Source organism: Apteryx rowi, unplaced genomic scaffold, assembly GCF_003343035.1.
Source record: "Apteryx rowi isolate R43461 unplaced genomic scaffold, aptRow1 scaffold_86, whole genome shotgun sequence".
Taxonomy (NCBI): Eukaryota; Metazoa; Chordata; class Aves; order Apterygiformes; family Apterygidae; genus Apteryx; species Apteryx rowi.
Window position 1 is genome coordinate 359,093 of NW_020451160.1, and position 18,388 is coordinate 377,480.

The window sequence follows — 18,388 nt, forward strand, 5'->3', positions numbered from 1 at the left end:
GGGGGGGGGGGCAGCACCTCGCTTGCCCGCTCTCTTCCCCCGCTTCCTCTCCCTGCCTCCCTGCTCCGTCCCCGCGCGTCGTGTCGCAGCCTCCCCGCTCCCCGGCTTCACCTGCCTCTTGGCTTCGTCTTTAACCTGCTGCCCGCGAAAGGCTCCTCGGCCTGGCTGCCCTCTGCCCCGGGAGGCGGCCGTGCCCCCCCCGGGCGCTTCGGGGGGCCCCGGCTGGGCCTGGGATAAGGGCAGGAGCGCGTCTGGAAGCAGAGGAAGAGTTAGCCGAGGCCTGGCTTATCCCTTTCTGCACCGGCCCGGCGTCCCTCTGAGCGTGCTGCGGCTGCTGCGGTTTTTTATAGGCATATCCCCCCCCCCACACACACACACACACTTCTTTTACACTTTGCAATAAGAGTAAACCAGCAAGATCCCAGGTAGCAGAAGGGTTACCCTCCTCCTCCTCCTCCTCCTCCTCCTCCTTCCCACCCCTTAAGGGGCGGCGATAGTGGTGGAGAGGAAGAAAAGGATGCCACGGAAGCTGTTGTTGCCTTATAAATCTGTTTTTTCTCACTTTCGCGCTCCAAGGGGTTCGCATGCTTCCTCGGCAATGAACGCGGCCAGAAGTGGCTACCGCGTCTTCTCGGCAAACTCCACGGCGGCCTGCACCGAGCTGGCAAAGAGGATCACAGAGTAAGTTCCTCCTCTTTCAAGTTTCTTTTTCCGCGAGCGCTCGTCGTCGTCGGAGGGAGGCTGGTTTCAAACTGGCTCAAAAGGATTCTCGCGTCCTCCCGCGTCCCCGCGCCAGAGGCACCTCGCTGGTGCAGCTGTGCTGCAAACACCTTTGCTGTGGAGGTTTTAAACTGGGAGTGTTYACAGCTCCGTCTTCCTCCTACTCCATGCCGGCCGATCTCTCCTGATAACTCGTTAGGATGTAGTGATGAAAAYGGACCAGTGGTTTTCTCTATCTTGTGTCTTTAACACCAATTTCCGTGCTGGAAAGTCTGGATTGCAGCTGAGGACTGTTACTTCTTGAAAGGGAGAAGGTGAGACTTGTCTAAACAGACGTCAGAAAGTGTTTACTTGCTTTGGGAGATGCTCAAAACTTTCTCTGCTGCTTTTTGTGGCAAAGTGTTTGTAACTTYGTTTGCGTGACAGCTTTGTTGCTTGGAGCGTGGGGAGTGCTGCCTGTGCAAACCTGGGTGCARCACCAATGTTTGTACTAACCAAAGTGCATTAACCGGTTTTTAGATGTGGTGGAACAGGTGGGCAGCCCATGCTAACGAAAGAAAGCTTAATTTAGGAACAAAAGCATGCCCCTTTTGTCAGCCCATCAATTGGGCAGAACGTGACYGCGGCTCGGCAGGGACGGACACGTTAGGTCCTGTTGAATGAGGTGCGTAACAGTCGGCTCCGAAACGCAGCTCCCGTTTTTTAGTGYGCAGAGCAATGCTGAGTTTTTCCTCCCACTCGATTCTTTGTTTTGGATTAGTTTGGTTCAAATCAGGGCAAACAGCAAGCAGGGCGCACGCGGCTGAAGGGGCTTTTCTAAGGAACAGGCATCTGTTTAGTGCTGAGCCAGGGAAGCCGTCATCCTGAAGCTGGTTTGGGGTTTCCTTTCTGCTTCCTCTCAGCTACAGCGTGTAGGAAGCTGCTCCCAAAATCAGGGGTCCTCGGTGCCTTTTGGCCTACCACGGCRGACAGCATCCTTGCTACCGTTTAGAGGCAGCTGTCCATCCATTTTCATCTCCAAGGGGAATGTTTAAATTGGGAACGATTAAACCGGCACCAGAAATAGGTGCGCTGCGTTCTTAAACTGCAAGAATGTTTTGATAGGCGTCTGGCYAGCTTAATAACCCGTGCGTTCAGTCCTCAGCGCGGATAATCCCCGTGAAGCTGACTGTGCTGTTTGTCCGGGATCGCTGGTGTTGATGGGACGGATGGAGGGGAACACCGACGAGCTGAGCCCTCTTTGGATGAGAGGTGGGGAGGGAAGTCTTTGTATCTGAGAGCGGAAAGGGCTACTTTGGGGGGGGGGGGGTTGCTATATTTAGTCAGTTCCCTATCGCTTTGCCTTCACCGGTACAGCTCTGAAAATAAACTCTACTTAAAAAACAGTTAGTTCTGCGGCAGCGGATGGGGCGTGCTTTCACTAAGGCCTGTCCTGTTGCGTCAACATGGGATATAGCAGAACCCTCCTGGGAGCGAGGGGACAAGTTCCAAGTTCTCAGGGCTGGAAGAGTAAACAGCCGTTCTTTATCCTCTGCCCTTTGTCTTAAAAATAATTGACCGTCTCTTAAAGCCGTAGTGGGGAACGACGTGGAGCAGGCTTCCAGCGGTTGTGGCGCACAGCTGGCTACGTAACCTGCTCTGTTTATGTTYGCTTTTCTCCGTTGAGTGGCGATAGGTGCGAGGTTTTAAAAATGTTTGGCGTTCCTTCTCCAYGTATGGGAGCGCAGGTATCCCCAGACACGGTAAAGGGCTCTAACCCGGTCCGGGGTGTTCAGTGATGCTCTGAGAAGCGACAGCAGAATCGTGAGAGTGATGTCCTGGCTGTCCCTCACAAAATAAGCTTTTAAAAGAGGTGGTTTAGTCTTTTTGCCTGGGCTATAATATCAGTAAAGAAGTTGGGCGCTTGAGTGCTCATATTAGCACAATAGTGTGATTTATAGCTACTGCTTAAAGCGAAGCTTAAATACGCGTAGCTTCCCCATCTGTAAAATGGGAATAGTGACCACTTAGAAGTGGAAAGGTGTGGAGCGGTTTTGTGGGAGCGGGGTGCAAAATCTGGAACTGTTAATAACACAGATTTCTCCAAAGTAAAAAGTCCTGAAAACCCAGTGCATTTTCAGCCTCTTCTTGTGTTGTGGTTTTGTGCCGACTTCCCCTCGGAGCTCAGGGGCTCTTGCAGCAGGTTTATAATACCTMCCTTGTTTTTTCAGGTTGCAAAAGATGCGTGACTGCTGCCTTTCCCCCCGTGCCACATCCCAGCGTGTACTTTGCTGGGGAGGGCAGTTGCACCCTAAAATAGAGTTGGAGCAGTCTTATAAGGGTGAGTCTGTCTAATATTGTGCGTTTTTTTTAAAGTTTTTTTATGACCTTTAGCATAAGTAGTAAAAGAACTTTAAAACAACACGCAATATTAGGAGTAGGGCCCTTTGAGACGCTGCCTCCGTCCAGGCTCTGTCGCTGTTTGCCTGTAGGTGTGATGCCGGTGGAGCTGGCTGTCACGCTGAAGTGCTGTGTTAGGAGGGAGTCAAGAGTCGAAGGTGGTTTATTTTAGCGACGCTGGTGCAAAGGGGTGTGGGACAGAGCGGGGAGAGAGCAGAGTCTGTATGCTGCAGCCGTTATAAGAAAGGTAAGCAAGCCCTAGAAATACCCCCGGAATCTGCTTGGGATATTCAGTACGTAACCAGCTGGGTAAAAAGAGCACTCTGAAGATCCCCTTCTTGAGTTAAAATCAATACTTGAGTCCTCCTGGTTTATCCTTTTTTGAAAAAAACCCACAAAACCTCGAGGCTGGGGAGGAGCAATCTGAACAGCTTTCAGATGTCTGCTTCATGTCAATCTCCTTGCCTCATTTCGTGCAAAACTTCCAGATTTGCTTTCGATTCAGCCTCTKAGCGTGGCATTCTGGCACGCTTCCGATCCTTACAATTTCCTATTATGCATACTTCTCTGGTTATAGGATGAGTGACTAAATGGTTGATCTGACTTTCCTTCTGAATTTTCASAGCTTTTATTTATGGTAGCTTCTGCCAGGGAGAGGAGATAGTGCTGATTTATGAGAACCAAATACGTTGAAACTCCTAAATAATAAAGATGCTTAGATTCAGGAACACTGAAGAATAAATAAAACCCTATGTTCATTTGTATCATGTAAATTGAGTGGGATTTTTTTTTTTTTTAAGTCTTTCCCAGATGGAAAGAAAACCTCCGCTGTAATTAGGACACTTGGCACCTGATTACAAGCTGCTTTTGCAAGAGAGAAAGATAATTTCTGTGACCAGTGGTGATCCCTAATGGGCCCTGTGTGCTGGTAGGGGGAGGGAGGAGGTCTAGCAAGTCTTTCTAATCTCTGGAGTCGGACAGATGCATTTAGTTCTCCTCCCTCTGAACGCAGCGTTTGGCACAGAGGGTGCAGATGTTACGTTCCCCTCGCTGCCCGTGTTTTTGGCTGGAGGGGACTGTTGCCTGAAGCGTGCTAACGCCTCCCCGGTGCTCCGGCAGCTCTGCGTTATCTGCAACACGACGTTACCCTAAACTCATCACAAAGCATGGGTGTGTATGCTCTAAACATTCATTCGGTTTGCAGCCTGGAAAATGACGGTGATCTTGAGAGGAAAGGAATGCTGTGAGCCTCAACAGTGTGGAGTAATAAGGAAAAGATGGAGATTTCCTGTTCTGCTCTTTGATCGTGTAGAGCCCTGTAAACAGTGCTGTAAAACTGAGGCAGTGCTTTCTGCGACTGAGCTGAAGGTGAGCTCTGCTTTTGGAAGAGATAGTGTTTTAGGAGGACTCATAGCAACTTTCCCTAGCTGAAGGAAGGAGCGTTTCTGATGAGATGCAGGAAAAGCAAGGTCAGCCATCCTTGTCAGGTCATCTCGGTAAGCGATAGAGCACAAGAGAGGATGGTACAGGGGAGTCAGATCACAGTAACCTGGTGCTCCTGTTCCCTCCTGTCTGCAAGTCCTGTTCGACCTTTGGGAAGGAGCTCGAGCGTGGTGCTCTGGAAGGCCAGCAGATAGCAACAACCTGTTTCCCTCAGAGGATGTGAAGCACCGTGGCAGGAAGCTCACAGATATTACAGGGTAAAACTGCATCAAGTTTTTTGGCAAAAGGAAATGAACAACCAGCTACAAAATAGCGTAGTTGGAGCAGGATGCAGAAGGAGCAGGATTCAGAAGGAGCACAATGCTGGAGTAGGAGCACTGGAGAACGTGGAGCGGTTGGAGTTTGAAGTATGCTGCGAGTTTCTCGGTGCAACTTAGATGGAGCCGGTAACACGACTGAGCAAATTTGTTTTGCCCGATGGCCTTTATGCTGGCCGATGTCAGATTTAGGGTAAGTTCCTTCATGAGCAGCAGACTGGTAAGAGCACAGGAAACTGCAGTGCTTGCGAGTGATTCGGCTGCACAGCTTTTGTAATGCCTGGAACAAGTGATGCGGGCGCTAAATGGCTCCGGAGGGAAGTCCCAGATGAGAAGCAAGGACCRTTCTTCAAGTAGCCAGTCATGCTGGGGAGAAGGAGTGAGGCAGAAGGGAGCTAAAAAGATTATAACGATATCTGACCAGATTGCCTTTATGCCGAAAGCCTTCTCTGTTTCCTTTTCTTTTCCAGATCTGGTCTTGAATCGAGAGATTAGGAAATACACGGTAGAGCTGCCGCTGCGCTAGCTGGACCAGTTGGCTGTGGCCTTTATTTGAAGGCTTGCTCGAACATGAGAAAAGCAATGCAGACTCGGGCTGTAGCTTTCTTTGCCCTCTGCCGGCCAAGGCCAAGCACAGAGCAGATCCCGTCGTGTCGGCTCCAGCACCGTCCAGGGTCCGCAGCGGTTCAGCAAGTCCGTAGGTGCGGGGAGACTAGGCTATTTGCAGAGCTGAGACTAGTAAAAGTGCTTGTAATGAAGAGGTTAATGCCAGAATAAAACCGTATCATAGTCAAGGGCTTCATCTGGATACAGCATTCTCCGTTCAAGTTGAATTTTTGCACCGTGATCTGGCCATAAGTTTCATTCAGAGATAATTTTATGAATGTTTTTAAGGTGTTTGTCAGAGAGTAGGAGGGGGAAAGGCAGCACGGGCTGAGAGACAGAGCGCTTCCCGGTGGTATTGCAACGTGCTTTCATGCCGTGAAATGCTGCAAGTTAGGTTTGCCTCTTGAATTTTGATTCAGCTGAACATAAAGTCTCTTTTAACTGACTGTCCTTTGTCTCCGGAGTCTCGTATAGTGGGTTTTTGACAGTCTTCAGAGGAACATTTTTAAGTAAGCTCTAATACAACCTAGCTGCATTTCCTAAAATACTGCAGTCTCTCTCTTCCTTGCTCATTAAACTGTAGGTGACTTCTGGGCTGTTTGCATTTAGGCAGTGAATTTAAGACAGAGCTTATATTAAGCTGCGCATACTACCCGGATTATCTTCCTGGCATGCGTCAAGACTGCAGCAAGTTAGATCTTCTTTCCTGGGCAGTATTTACGGGGAGGGATACTCCAGATCAATATAAATTTTCACTGGTCATTGCTCTCGGAGTAGTTTTGTAAAGCCATATACAGAATTTCTCTCTTAGGTGTTATTAGCCCCCAGAGGAGTCTGGTCGGTGACCAAGCTTGTGCAAGGACGGCTGGCAGAGGAGAGTGGGGAGCAGGGCTTTTCCTTTCGGCAGCAGCGAGTAGTTACACAGTGAAACCAGGTGCCAAAATGGCATTGAAAGCTCTTTAAAAGCTGGGAGCTATGTAAAGTAATGATACCCTCGGTCCTTGCTGCGCCCGGCCCTCTCCGCTGGGCTTGATGGGACAGTACGTGCGTAGCTTTTGGAACAGATCCCAGGTCTGAAGACTGTTGCCTTTAAAAACAAAAACAACCCCAAACCRAGTTTCTGTCTCCTTTGCTTGGAGAAAGGAGCTTCCAGATGTGAACTTGCGCTCTGATGTCCCYGTGGGGCTGGTCAGCAAGTGAGATTTTGTAAATACTGTGAAWTCAGCCTTGCCATTCTCCTGTCTTAAATGGTTCTGTATCAGCAGAAGCCCCGCTGTAGCCAAATAAAGCACCACATAATAGGACTTTTGTCAGTGAAGCTTACTTTGCTTGGAGATATGATTTAGCTTTAATATCTAAAGCATCCTTTTTGCCAGAAAAAGCTATCTCTCTCTGCTGGGGTTCATGGTCTGAATGACCTGTACTAGCAGCCTTTTTTTTTTCTCTCTAGTATAGATCTACCCATGTCCGCRGCAACTTGACCCAGTAATTCTGATAGCTCCTGTTCATACTGTTATGCTCTTACTCCTGAAGCCAAATGCAAACATAGTTCTTGCTATCAATTTAATTCCTCGATGCCTAAAGCGATGAGCAATTGGGAGCTTTTGCAAGGGGAGAATTTAGAGAGAAAAGAGCTGGAGGTGGAGGGAAACAAGGGAGAGGCAATGGGAAGCAGGGATTTATCTCTCTACTCGGTTACAAATGGTTGCTCAGAGTCCATTTCATGGCTAAGGCTCTGCTCTACCCTTGACTTCTATGCAAATCTCCTTCTTGACGCAAATCCTGGAGAATTCAGGACTTTCCAATGGGAGTCGCACAAACAGTCCCGCTTCTTTAATAGCCATGACTAAATCAAGGTTTTATCAGAATTCCTCAAAGGCTGAAGTCTTGGCTTAGGCAAACAGATTTGGGGGAAGGTGTGCGCCTTGAGTAAACATACCTAAACTGATGTAGAGCGCTTTGGTGAAACTGCCTGTTGCTCTATCCTCCACGGCTACTGCTCGGAAGATTGTAAAACGTTGCTGGCAGGGTTGATGTACGACATACGCAGGGAGTTTTATCTCGTATCCTTCCCATTGCTGCCTGTCTTGTTTACTTGCAGTCAACAGTTGGTGCAGATGTGGGATTTATTGCCTGACCAGAGCAATCTACGATCCACTCAGTTCTTTCAGTTGTCAGCTTCTTACTGTCTGTTCTGTTATCTGTATCCATGTTCCACATGCTGAACTGTTTAGTGTCCTTCTTCCCGTCAGGGAGCAAACTTGCTTTCCAACTTCTTCTTTCAGTAGCAGAGAAACTACGTTGCTGCCGTGCTGTCTGAGTAGCAGTGTATCGGGCTCTTGTTTCTTCTTGTGCGTAGCTGGGACCTTGCCGGTCACATCCTCATGAGGCATCTCAAACCTCCGCTAGGTTTGTTTTCCACCACTTAGCATTGAATGTGCCACCTTCCAAGGGGTGTTTTGCTGAGATGTGGCTAGCTGGACTGGTTTTGAAGCTTTCCCTCCTGCTGTAGCCACTATCCTGCCRTGAGGTCCAGGACTGGCTAAGGGCAGCTCTATGCTTTCATTCATGGGGAGTTTTTTTCAAATGGTGAGGTGAGAACGTGTTGCCTGCAGTGAAGCCAAAATGCGTGTTTCTCCAAAGTGAGCTTGCAACACTGGCCATRCAGTCATGGAAGAACAGGTTTGAGTCATTAACCATTTTTTCCCCCCACTGTTTTCATTTTGTGTGTGTGTGTGATTCTCAAGCTTTCGAGTTGGATGCCTTGGCAGGAATTAGGCCAGACATCAGTGAGTCTAAGCGCCCGACTCTGCCATCAGAAAGACAGCGTGATCCCATCRAGCCGCAGGACAGAAGCGAGCACTTGACGGATCTCACCTGGAGAGCTCACCTTTACTGTGATGCAGCCTGCGAGTTGGTCCCTGGGGTTCCCAGAGCTCGGCTTTGCTTGACCAGCTGCCTGCTCCGTTTTGAAACGGTGGTACTAAGGACGCTTTTGTATTGCAGTTGCCCGTTTTAGCTTAGCGGGACAGGTGAGAGATGCTGAACTAAGAGTTTGGGTGGCTTGCTGGACTGCMCGGTAGCTGGCTGATGCTGCAGTTCGTGGCCAAGCTCGGCTGGTTACTGCTCTGTGCAAGCCACAGCATAGCCTGCCCCTCCGCAGTCCCTCTGCTGCCACCATGGCTTGTTCATAGGTGACAACCTTGGCTATGTGACAGCTGAACTGATCGGCAGAACGACACCTGACAGCTAGCAGGGAAACATCAGCATTTGCAACAGATATCTGCTGAGCAAAGTAACGCTGGTTAGTGCTGAGGAAGCCTGGTGAAAACAAGGGGCCTGCAGCGCGGCTGGCACAAGCTGGGCATGCAGACGTCAACGCGCGTGATTCTTGGTTCAGAAGTTTACTCTCAAGCTCTGGAGAGTAGCTGGAGTAGCTCCAGTTGTGGCACGATGTGCTTGCCAAATGGGCGAGCAGGGCAGTGCTGAGAGAACGTGTGGGCGCCAAATAAGTGCTTTGTAGCAGTTAAGCAAATATATCATTGCATTAGAGTATTTGTTGCCGCAGTTATTCTAGGCACGCTTTCCAGTCCAGCTCCAAGATAGCCGAGACCAGAAGTTAGTGTCTGACCAGCAGCGTGCCAGTGCCGAGCTGTCATGCTCATCAACTTGCTCATTGCTCCTGAAAAAGCAAATCTTTGACAGTTTAGGTATGAGGCTGAGTTTGTGGCTCAGGAGATGGAGAGATACTGACTGCTGAAAGAGGCAGACGGTGGGGAAAAGCCCACCACAGACTTGTCTCTTGCCGAAGTTAGGAAAAGGACCTGTACTTTCTCTTCCTGCCCTGAGGATCAGCAAACAGGCCCGTGGGATGGGGCCCAGGCCTGCAGCTCAGATCTCAGATCCCCTCCCGGTCCCCCTGCAGAGGGATATCTTGCAAGAATACCAGGATGGGATGTTTAGCCTGTGTGGGGGGTGGGGGCAAAGCCTGAACAAATATCGGTGCTGCATGTCTGCCTGCCTGCACCTACAGTGCAGCGACTCCTGTTACTTGATGTTCTCCTCCAAAGGATACAACGAGGAGGACTCCTGAGAGGGAGGATAAGGTAATTTGGGATGATATTAGCTGTGACACCCGCCCTCGGTTTAAAATCACTGATCTTTCCAGAGATGATTCTGGGCACGCATGTGATACAGACACAAGGATCATCCTCTTCTCTCCAATATAGGCTTTATTAGGGTTAGTCCTGATTCACARGATTTCTGCATGCATCCAAATAAATATAGTATACGCGCAGACAAGAAGTGACTGCCATTCAGTGTGTTCAATGTTGCCTGAAAAGACCCAGAAGGCAGGAAGGGACTTGCCCAGCGCTCGGGCCAGCTGAGTTGCAGCAATGCCCTTATCCCACGTGTCTCACGGATGCAGCGTCTCTCAGCTGAGGCTTCTGCTTAAAGCACACTTGCCTCTAAATACTCCTTAATGGATTACTTGTCAGAACAGTTAAATACAGAAATGTCACCAGCGGGAATAGTCTGCCTCGTGGAGCCTTTTAAAATGCTTTTCAAAATGAATCTTTATTACATAATGAAGAGCTAAAAAAAAATAAAATGAAAGGGGGATGGGGGGCTGCAGTCTTTGCGATGGATGTTCTGGGCTTGATATTTGAGAAGAGGAGGGAGTAATATGAAAAATCCAAAAACTTGAGGTTAAACTCTCTTCAGTCAGCTGAGTTATCTCAGGGGGAAGGTTGAAAAAAGGGAGGGGAGTAAAAAAGTGACTCAGTTGCCATTAATCTCGTCTTAGTAGATCATTAATGTTTAGTTCCACAGTGCACCGGATCCACCTGAGGTGCAGTCGCCCAGCCTTGACTTTGACTGCGGCAAAGCGATAGCCAAGCGGCCACTCGGAGGGGCTACGCTGGCCCCGCTGCAGGGCGCGCGCAGCCTGCGCTGAAATGTATCCGCTGGATTCTGGTCCCGTTGCTGCTTAGAGCTTAATCTTGGCCAGAAAAGATGTCCTTTGCCATAACTCCAGCGACGTGGCCTCTGATAAATCATAAAAGCCCTGGCTATTCTTAGTACGTCATTAGTCTGCTGCAGAGCAGCGTGCCCTAGGAGCGCTTCAGCAGCCTGCCACACCGCGTAACCTTAATATCAACAAATAATGGAGCAAGGGAACGATGGTAGCATTCGTGATGCTTGATGATTCGTGTGACCTGCTTTTTTGGAGAGGCTTAGAAATTAGGCATTGGAAATTGGACTCAAATGCCTTTGACTTCCAAACTGGTTTGGTTTGCCCATTATATCTTGAATGTTTTAAGCCTCTTTTCCTAAGAAAATCAGGTTTGATGTGCTTGCTTGTCCTGCCTCTCTAACAACGTGTGGGTTCCCTTGCTGGTCTGCGCCAGATAGGGCGAAGTAAGGGCCTTTGGGGTGACTTGATCCTCCAAGTTTTGCAGGGTTTGTCCTGATTCATGGGACTGGTGGTTGGTTACAGGGGACGAATACAGGTTAATGCTTCTTAGAGATGAAAAAGCAATCGGGACTCGGCGGTTACATGTTGTGTGTGACCAGGTAGCCGAGCAGGAAGCCTGGATGTAGTGACTGGCCAGAGGGCACGCAAGCAAACAACTGCTCTCTGTCCAGCCAAAGTGTCCCAAGGGACCTCGGAGAGAAAGGGGTTGTTGTGAAAGGAGGGGACTTGGAGCTCAGCAGCTCCGTTAGGCAGTGCTTATATTTTGCCGATCTATAAGAATTGGTCCAGGCTCTACTTTGGATTGTGAACTGCTCACTTCAATTTTTAATTTCCTTTGTTTTCTCCAGGCGTCTTGGTGCTGAGTTGGGAAAATCTGTGGTGTACCAGGAAACCAATGGAGGTAAGACGAATCTTTACTACTTGCAGGCCTGTGTGAGGTAATTTTATAAATACCAGGTAGCTCCATTGGCCAAACCTGTCTAATATGTGTGATGAGCTAACAGAAACAAAGGAGGATTTTCATGCCTTCAGCTGCGATGTTGCTGCTGCTTCTGGCAGTGCTAAACTTCTGCGTCTGACCTTGGACAAATCAATTAAATGTGTTCCTCATTTTCCCCTGTTATCTTGTTTGCATGCCTCTCAGCTGACTCTCATCTAAAACAAAGACTCCCACTTCGAATGGTAGCTGCTACAAAATCTTACATGCTGTTTTGCCTAGCGAAACATCTTCCAGGTTTAAAAGCAACAGCCTGCTTTCTAAATGTTTGCCCTGCAAGCTGGAAATTATCCCCTTCTCCTAGACCTCCCCTCACCACAGGCAATTGTACAGCTTTCCTAGCAAGGCATCTGTCTTATTGCTTTAAAGAGTGCAAATTCAAGGATATATTGGTGAAATGAACCTCCAAGAGTGTCTCTTGGAGGTTCATTTCGTCTCTTTAAATGTAGCAAGTGCCTGTTTTCAGATGTCCGTGCTGGGCTAAAACCACAAGGTTGTTGGCTAACAGTGTCCAGGGGCTAAATGTCATTTACCATTTCAAGGTCTCTATTACCATATTTGCAAAAGAGACTAGAAGCAGAGACAACCGATACAGGTTAGAGTAAGTGGTGGAAACAGGAGCCTTTTGATAATGGAGTGGGGTATGCTGGAATGGTCGTCCTTCAGCTGAGGTCCTGTGGCCACCAAATGTGCCTTGCTGACCAGACAAGCACCCTGAGTTGGCCTCACCTCCTTGATGCAGGAAGAACAGACAATCTATAAGCACCTCAGCCGTGAGATATTGAGTGCTTTATATATCAGCAGCAAGACTCCAGGTTGTGCACATGGCTTTTCTGTTCCTCCTGTTGGGCATGCATGGGCTATGGGGAGGTCTCGTTACAGTGCTGGGCTCATCATGAGGATTTTTGATAGTGCTGTTGCTATTAAAGTCAGTGGGCTCTATGTAAGCTGCCGTGGGAGCTTATGGTTATGATTGGATTGGCTGCTGCATTCGTGCTTTGTGCCCTTTGGGGTTAGTTTTAAATCAGGTCACTTGCTTCAAGGTCTGAAGTCATTCCTCATCACTGCACAGCGAATCAGCCTCCTTTCAGCAGAGTCCCTTGAGGTTATTGCGAATGCCCAGACAATTAGACTTTGAATTCTGTAGCCTAGTAGATCTTTTTCTCCTTCCACTTATCCCTGCCCATCGTACATGACTGCATGGGAAATGAGTAGCTAGAAAGGCAGCCCAGGAAACCTTGGCGTTGCAGAGCTGCTCCTGGCTTTTGGGTCTGAGTAAGAGGCAGTATGAAGCATGTTCATTGGAGACKTAGATTTCCAGCCCACATGAGTGATGAAATGTCTTGACCGTGGTAGCAAGTGGGGGGGTTCCCCGTTTGAACTCTGCGCTGCTGATGCTGTGTTGGGCTACCCAACGTGTGCGGAGCTGACCGCATGGTAGGGTACAAAGGAGCCCGCTTCCCCGCCGGTAAGTACTAGAGGCTGTTCTGCTTTGGGTGGTTCATCGTTCACTGATGGATGTGGTATCAACAGCTTTCAGCGCCCAGCACGGAGAAATAAAAAAGATTTATGGCGTGGACTTACCCTTACTGAAAGTGAAGTAATTTTCTTCTGCTTGTAAGATAACAGCTATTCAGCCCCATTCCGCATTGTAAATACAGCTAACTCACTGATACGTAATGCCAGCTCCTTGCTTGACAGGATCTGCCTCTTGGAAAACCTGCTTGTCTCGTTTGATGTGTAGTGGGTGGGTGCGCACATAGGGTCAAGGACAAGTCTTGCAGTCTTCCCTGACCAGTGGGCAAAGTTGCTGCTAAAGTACAGTGTGTTATCAGTTTAAATCTGACATTTGGGAATAAAACTGACTGTTTTCTATCCTATTCAGAAACAAGAGTTGAGATAAAAGAATCTGTTCGGGGACAGGATATCTTCATTATACAGACGATCCCCAGGTAAGTGACCTGTGGCTTGATTTTATAGCTGTGATATGCTTTGAATTTCTGGTTCAGCAGGTTGTTCCGATAGGTTTGTTTGCTGTTAGCCAGCATGAGAGTGTCTCTCTTTCCATAGCTGTCATTGCTTTGACTTACTTTAAGATACAGCATAGTGTTAAGCTGTTAAAATTCCCAGAGGATTGCTTGCACCACAGCAAGCTGAGAAGCTACCCATCAAATAGCTTAAGTGTGTCACTTCAGGCAAGAACAAGTATGACCGATGACTTTCAGTGAAACGTCCCTGGTCTGTGCGTTGGTGTCCTTGCAGGTTCAGTTGCTTGGTGATTTTTGACTGGCGCTTCCATCTCGGGATGTGTAATTTCCTCTGCTTTCCAATTATCGAGCAGTAGAGCCAGCAGCTATTGCTTTCATCACAGGTTGGATTACTCTCCCCTCGACTGCAGTGATGTGAAACTGAACTCATGAGGAAGCCCTTAGCTTCCTTCCCGTACTCTTATAATTCTTAATAACGTGGTGCCTTTTCTTACGTGTGCCTGTTTGTTTTTGGTTTCAGCTGTCCTAGCCTCGGAATAGGAAGGAAAAGAAGTGCTGCAAGTAACCAGAGGGCTAGAAAAGCACCTGCTAACCCCTGGCAGCTTTGCTTGTCACTGACTGAGGAAGAGCTTAGAGGGGTTGTGTTAGAACTGGAGAGCTGAGTTTGAAGCATGGAGCGATTTTTCTTGAGTTCTGACCAAGTGGTCCATGCAAGTTAGTGGAAAGTGCAGGGGAAGCCTATATATAAATAGTACTGCAAAATCAGCAACTGCGAGTAGGGGAGATTCAGCCCTCAAAGATGAGGGATTGATGGGGTGCAGTTTGCTCAATTAGCTAAACAGAGATATTTATGCCATTATAGCCTTTGCCAAGTTAGCAAATTCTGCTCAAATTGTGGAGGTCACAAGAACTAATTAATACATGTCAGAGCCCAAGCAGGTAGAAAAATATACGGAAAACGGGAATTTTCCTAGCTTGCCTAAGAAGTACAGCCCAATGAGAATTCAAGTTCAGTTGCTCTTTGTAATGGTTGGCCTATTGATAAAGAAATCAATAAGGCTCCAAGAGCAGCTTGCTCACTTCTAGAGTTCCTCCTGAAGCCTGAGACATTTTCCTGGAAATCATATCTCTCCAGGGAGATGCTCCAAGTGTCGCTTCCCACAGGAAGCTAGGAAATCTCTGCAAGATGAAAACCCACTAATGCAGGATTGTGTTTCAGGTGAATGGTGCCATTCTGTTGCACCTTGTGAGAGAGTTCTCTGAAATAGCTTGTAACTGGGAGTTGTGTAAACATCTAACAGATAAGATATTTCAGAGAGAGATAACTTGGTATATTAGGGACAAGCAATAGTTTTGGAAGGGGAAAACCTCCCCTGCTCTCAACTTTTTGATTCCCTTGATTTTCCACAAACCGAACCAAATGTTGCAGGCCAAGAAATGAATCCTTTAGCAAGAATATTTAAGGGTTCAAGGCCCTCCAGATGAGCAGGCACTGTTGTGCAGACAAGTAATCTTTTGTTCTTCAGCTGCAGCTGCGCCTTGCTGCATTGCTTAGAGAAGACAGGTTCAAGGACATCTCCTTTTGTGCATTGGGTTTCAAGGACCTTGCAGGAGAGTAAAAAGAGGAACCGTTTCAGATTATGTTTGTCAAGCCAGGGTCCTCTGAAAATACAATTTCTGCACTCAGCAGCAGTTCAAAAAGCAAATAGAATATTGAGACTTATTAGGAAAGGAATAGAGAATGAAGCAACCTTGTTACGCTGCAGTGCAAATCCACAGTCTGCATCTTAAATGCACAGGGAGGGAGCAGCAAGACCTGAATACATGCTACAGGCTTGGAGTCCAAAGGCAACATAGCAAAACCAAAACAGTTACAATGACAAGTGTCATCCTGGACTGCTGGTGTATAGAATAGAATTTGTATGAGGAAAACTGAATAGTTTTGTACTGTTTAGACTGGGAAAGAGAGGCTAGGGGATGTAATGCTAGAGGTCTTCAGAATCATGAGTGTCCTGGGAAATGGCCGTAGAGGTAATGGTCCATGAGAACGGGGATATGTTAAACAAAGCTAGCAGGTGTCGGGGTCAAAACACACAAAAGGAGGTGGTTCTTCCCATGCGTCTCTAACCTCAGGAGCCCCTTGCGACAGGGTGCTAACTTTGCTAAGAGTTTTGGTAGGATCAAAAAGCCATTAGGTAAACTCTTGGCAGGGGGACTAGATCGCGGACTGCTAAGCACAAAAAGAGCATTACTGTCTCAGGAGGTCCCTGAGCTGCAGGATGCTGGGAGAGTGTTTGGGAGAGGTTTTGCTGTATCCTCCCTCCCTTTTCTTTGCTAGGCAGCTTTTGGTCACTGTCAAAAGCACAGGATGGAGGGTCAGGCTGAGCACAACCATTTTTATGTTCCTGCATGTGTTAAACACATTGCTTGGTATTAACATAGTYTTTGGACTATTCTGGGAAGTAGAAAAAGGGAGGGAGAAGACTCTTAGTGCTAGACCAGTTGGTAGTATTTGCGTGCTGGATTGGTGGCTTTACTGAGCCACTTGCTCAGCCTTGAGGATACGGATCTCCAGGGATGGCTTAGGCAAAGGTGGGGAGCAGCGAGGGAGGGCTCCAGCCTGCTGGGGAAGGGTGGTAAACAGGGGATGGGGGACAGCTGAGCTGGCTCTAAATGTCATGGTAATGATCTGACAGTGCCTGTGTGCAGTCYTGACTCGGGCCTTCCAGAAGCACCTTGTGAGCACTGCTGCAAGAAAGGAGGAGGAGCGAGCGGTAARGAGACAGAGGTGCTGTCCTGGGTGTTCATCTTAGGAGACGCCAGGGCTGGAGTTCTGCCACAGACATTATTTTCCCCAATTAGTCCCTACTCAGAGCCTGGCCCCCTTGCAGAGGCCTGAGGATCAGACCAACGTGCCAGCTGGCCCCACGCAAAGCATCCRGGAGGGTCCAGGTCTGCTCAGCTCCAGCCGACCTGCCCGTGCAYGGCCCTGGCGAGAGTCCTGGGTGCTGCTGTGGGGACAACTGCGTCCAGCTCTGTTTAGCCTCTGCGCCRGCTGGTTTTTGGTTTTCGTGTTTGAATACCATGAGAGGGACTCCTCCTCGTGGAGCCTTGCCAGGGCTCTGATGCGTGGGGATGGGGCTCCCAAAATCCCATGGCAGCATCAAGCCCATCGGTATCTTCTGAAATCAGTGGTAACCCCTTTTCCCAGGGGCAATCCTGTTCTGTAKCAGTTTTCCCTGAGACTTTTTTTTTTTAGTAATTTGAGAAGCGATGACATAAAATATTGAATTTCTGGGCTGACCTTTAAATGGGTTTAAAATTGGCCGCTCGGTTTTTATACAATACTGCCACTAGCATCTTTTTCTCTTTTCCCAGCCACCCTGGCACAGCTAAAACACCCGAGGGAAGAAGCGGGTCTTTGTTAGCTTGTCGCCCGACGTGGCGGGGGGTTATGTTTTATGTAATTCTTGGCTGGGAGCTCCAGCGCTAACAAAGCTTTCTTGTGCGTAAACGGCATTGCACRCCGGGGCCGGCGGAGCCAGCCGGCGACTAAAGAGGCTCGGCGCGTTCGCAAGCGAAGAGACGCAAAYGGAGGTTAGTTCCCAAAGGAAGGGGGAGCAACGGAGCAATGGAAACGGTTAGCGTTCGTCAGGGGTTACACCAAAAAGCTCGGGAAACGCTCTCTCCGCCTTCTGGGCGAAGCCAGCCCGGGTGGTCAGGAGGAAAGCAGGTCCCAGATGACGCCCGGGTGGCTTCCCAAAAGCTCTGCAGGGCTTTAAGCTGCTCGGCGTGGCGTCCTCCRCCGCCGCGTGGAAAGACGACCTGTTCTGCTCTGTCACCTTGCGCCTGTGCCGCTGCGCCGTCCTCAATGTCACGTCCCCTCCTGCGGGCCCATCCCAGGAACGGAGGTGTCGTTTGAGACTGTCTTTGCTGAACTGACCCAAGCGAGGACATCTTCATTCTGGGAGGGTCGCGTGTCCTTCTGTCCTCTCCGGAGTGCGTATTCTTAAGGTTCAAAATGGTCTCGAGCCGCTCTGTTGATAGTGCGGATTACGTGTGGAATTCAGGCCTCCCTCAATGTTGGTTTTAAGGAACTAAACGTTTGGCCTTTTTTTTTCCCCCTTCCCAAAATAAACACAAATGCAGATTAATACGCTTCTAGTGAGGCACACCAGTCATCGCAGTGTAAACCAAGTGAAGATGGAGTTTATTACACGTACTCTCTGCTGCAATCTGTATATGTGTTCTGCTTATGTTGCTTTCTTTTTTTTTTTTTTTCACCCCCTCTCTCCCTTCCAAGAAAAGTTGTTTGGGATTTAGTGTGTTATTGTTCCATCCATCTCTGGATAAAGCAGGTAGCACGAAGATGCTGACTTCCACCAAAATGATGTGCCTGTACTTGTACAGCTCCAGAATACAGTATTTCTTAAACCAGGAAAAGTAATTTGCCTTAAGTTGTTAAAAATAAAAATATCCTGGTAAATCTAACGTGGATGAAGTTGTGTTGGTTGCATGTGTGATACTTCTTTGTTAAAAGATTGTTTTATTTTAAAATATATTGTATGAAGTGAGGTTTGTTCCAACATAACAAAAAATGCCTTTTTTGTGGTGAGGGAGGGAAATCATCATAATCCTCATGTTAGAATACAAGATCAAATTTTGATCTGCAGCTCTTGAGTGCTGGGGTCACGTCCTGTGCGTATAATAGTTGATCGTAATGTGTTGTGGCATAATGGAAGGAGCTGTAGGATTACAATCCAGGTTTTGCAGTAGCTTTTGCTAATGCATGGGCTCTCTTACCTGGAAGTTTGGTGAGAATGGTACATATGGGGGTGTGTGTGTGCGTGTATATATTTATATATTTTATATTATATTTTTATATATATATATACATATACACACACACACAGTGAATGGGTAGAGTTTGAAAAGGCATCGCATTGAAAAACACCTGCTA

The 18,388-nt window shown here is 48.2% G+C and overlaps 1 protein-coding gene across 14 annotated transcripts in view; it reads left to right on the plus strand.

The window, feature by feature from the left end:
* PRPSAP1 (phosphoribosyl pyrophosphate synthetase associated protein 1) overlaps nucleotides 1-18,388 on the plus strand; it is a 32,076-nt gene that overhangs the window by 701 nt on the left and 12,987 nt on the right. For 2 of the 14 annotated variants that reach the window (XR_003257633.1, XM_026090509.1), the window contains exons 1-3: nucleotides 436-681; nucleotides 11,292-11,344; nucleotides 13,326-13,392. Coding sequence is in view for 3 of the 14 variants with exons in the window: in XM_026090509.1 (XP_025946294.1) it covers nucleotides 518-681; nucleotides 11,292-11,344; nucleotides 13,326-13,392 (284 nt within the window). In the remaining 11 variants the exon portion in view is untranslated. The other 12 variants (XM_026090513.1, XM_026090516.1, XM_026090515.1 and 9 more) reach the window with 12 other exon arrangements.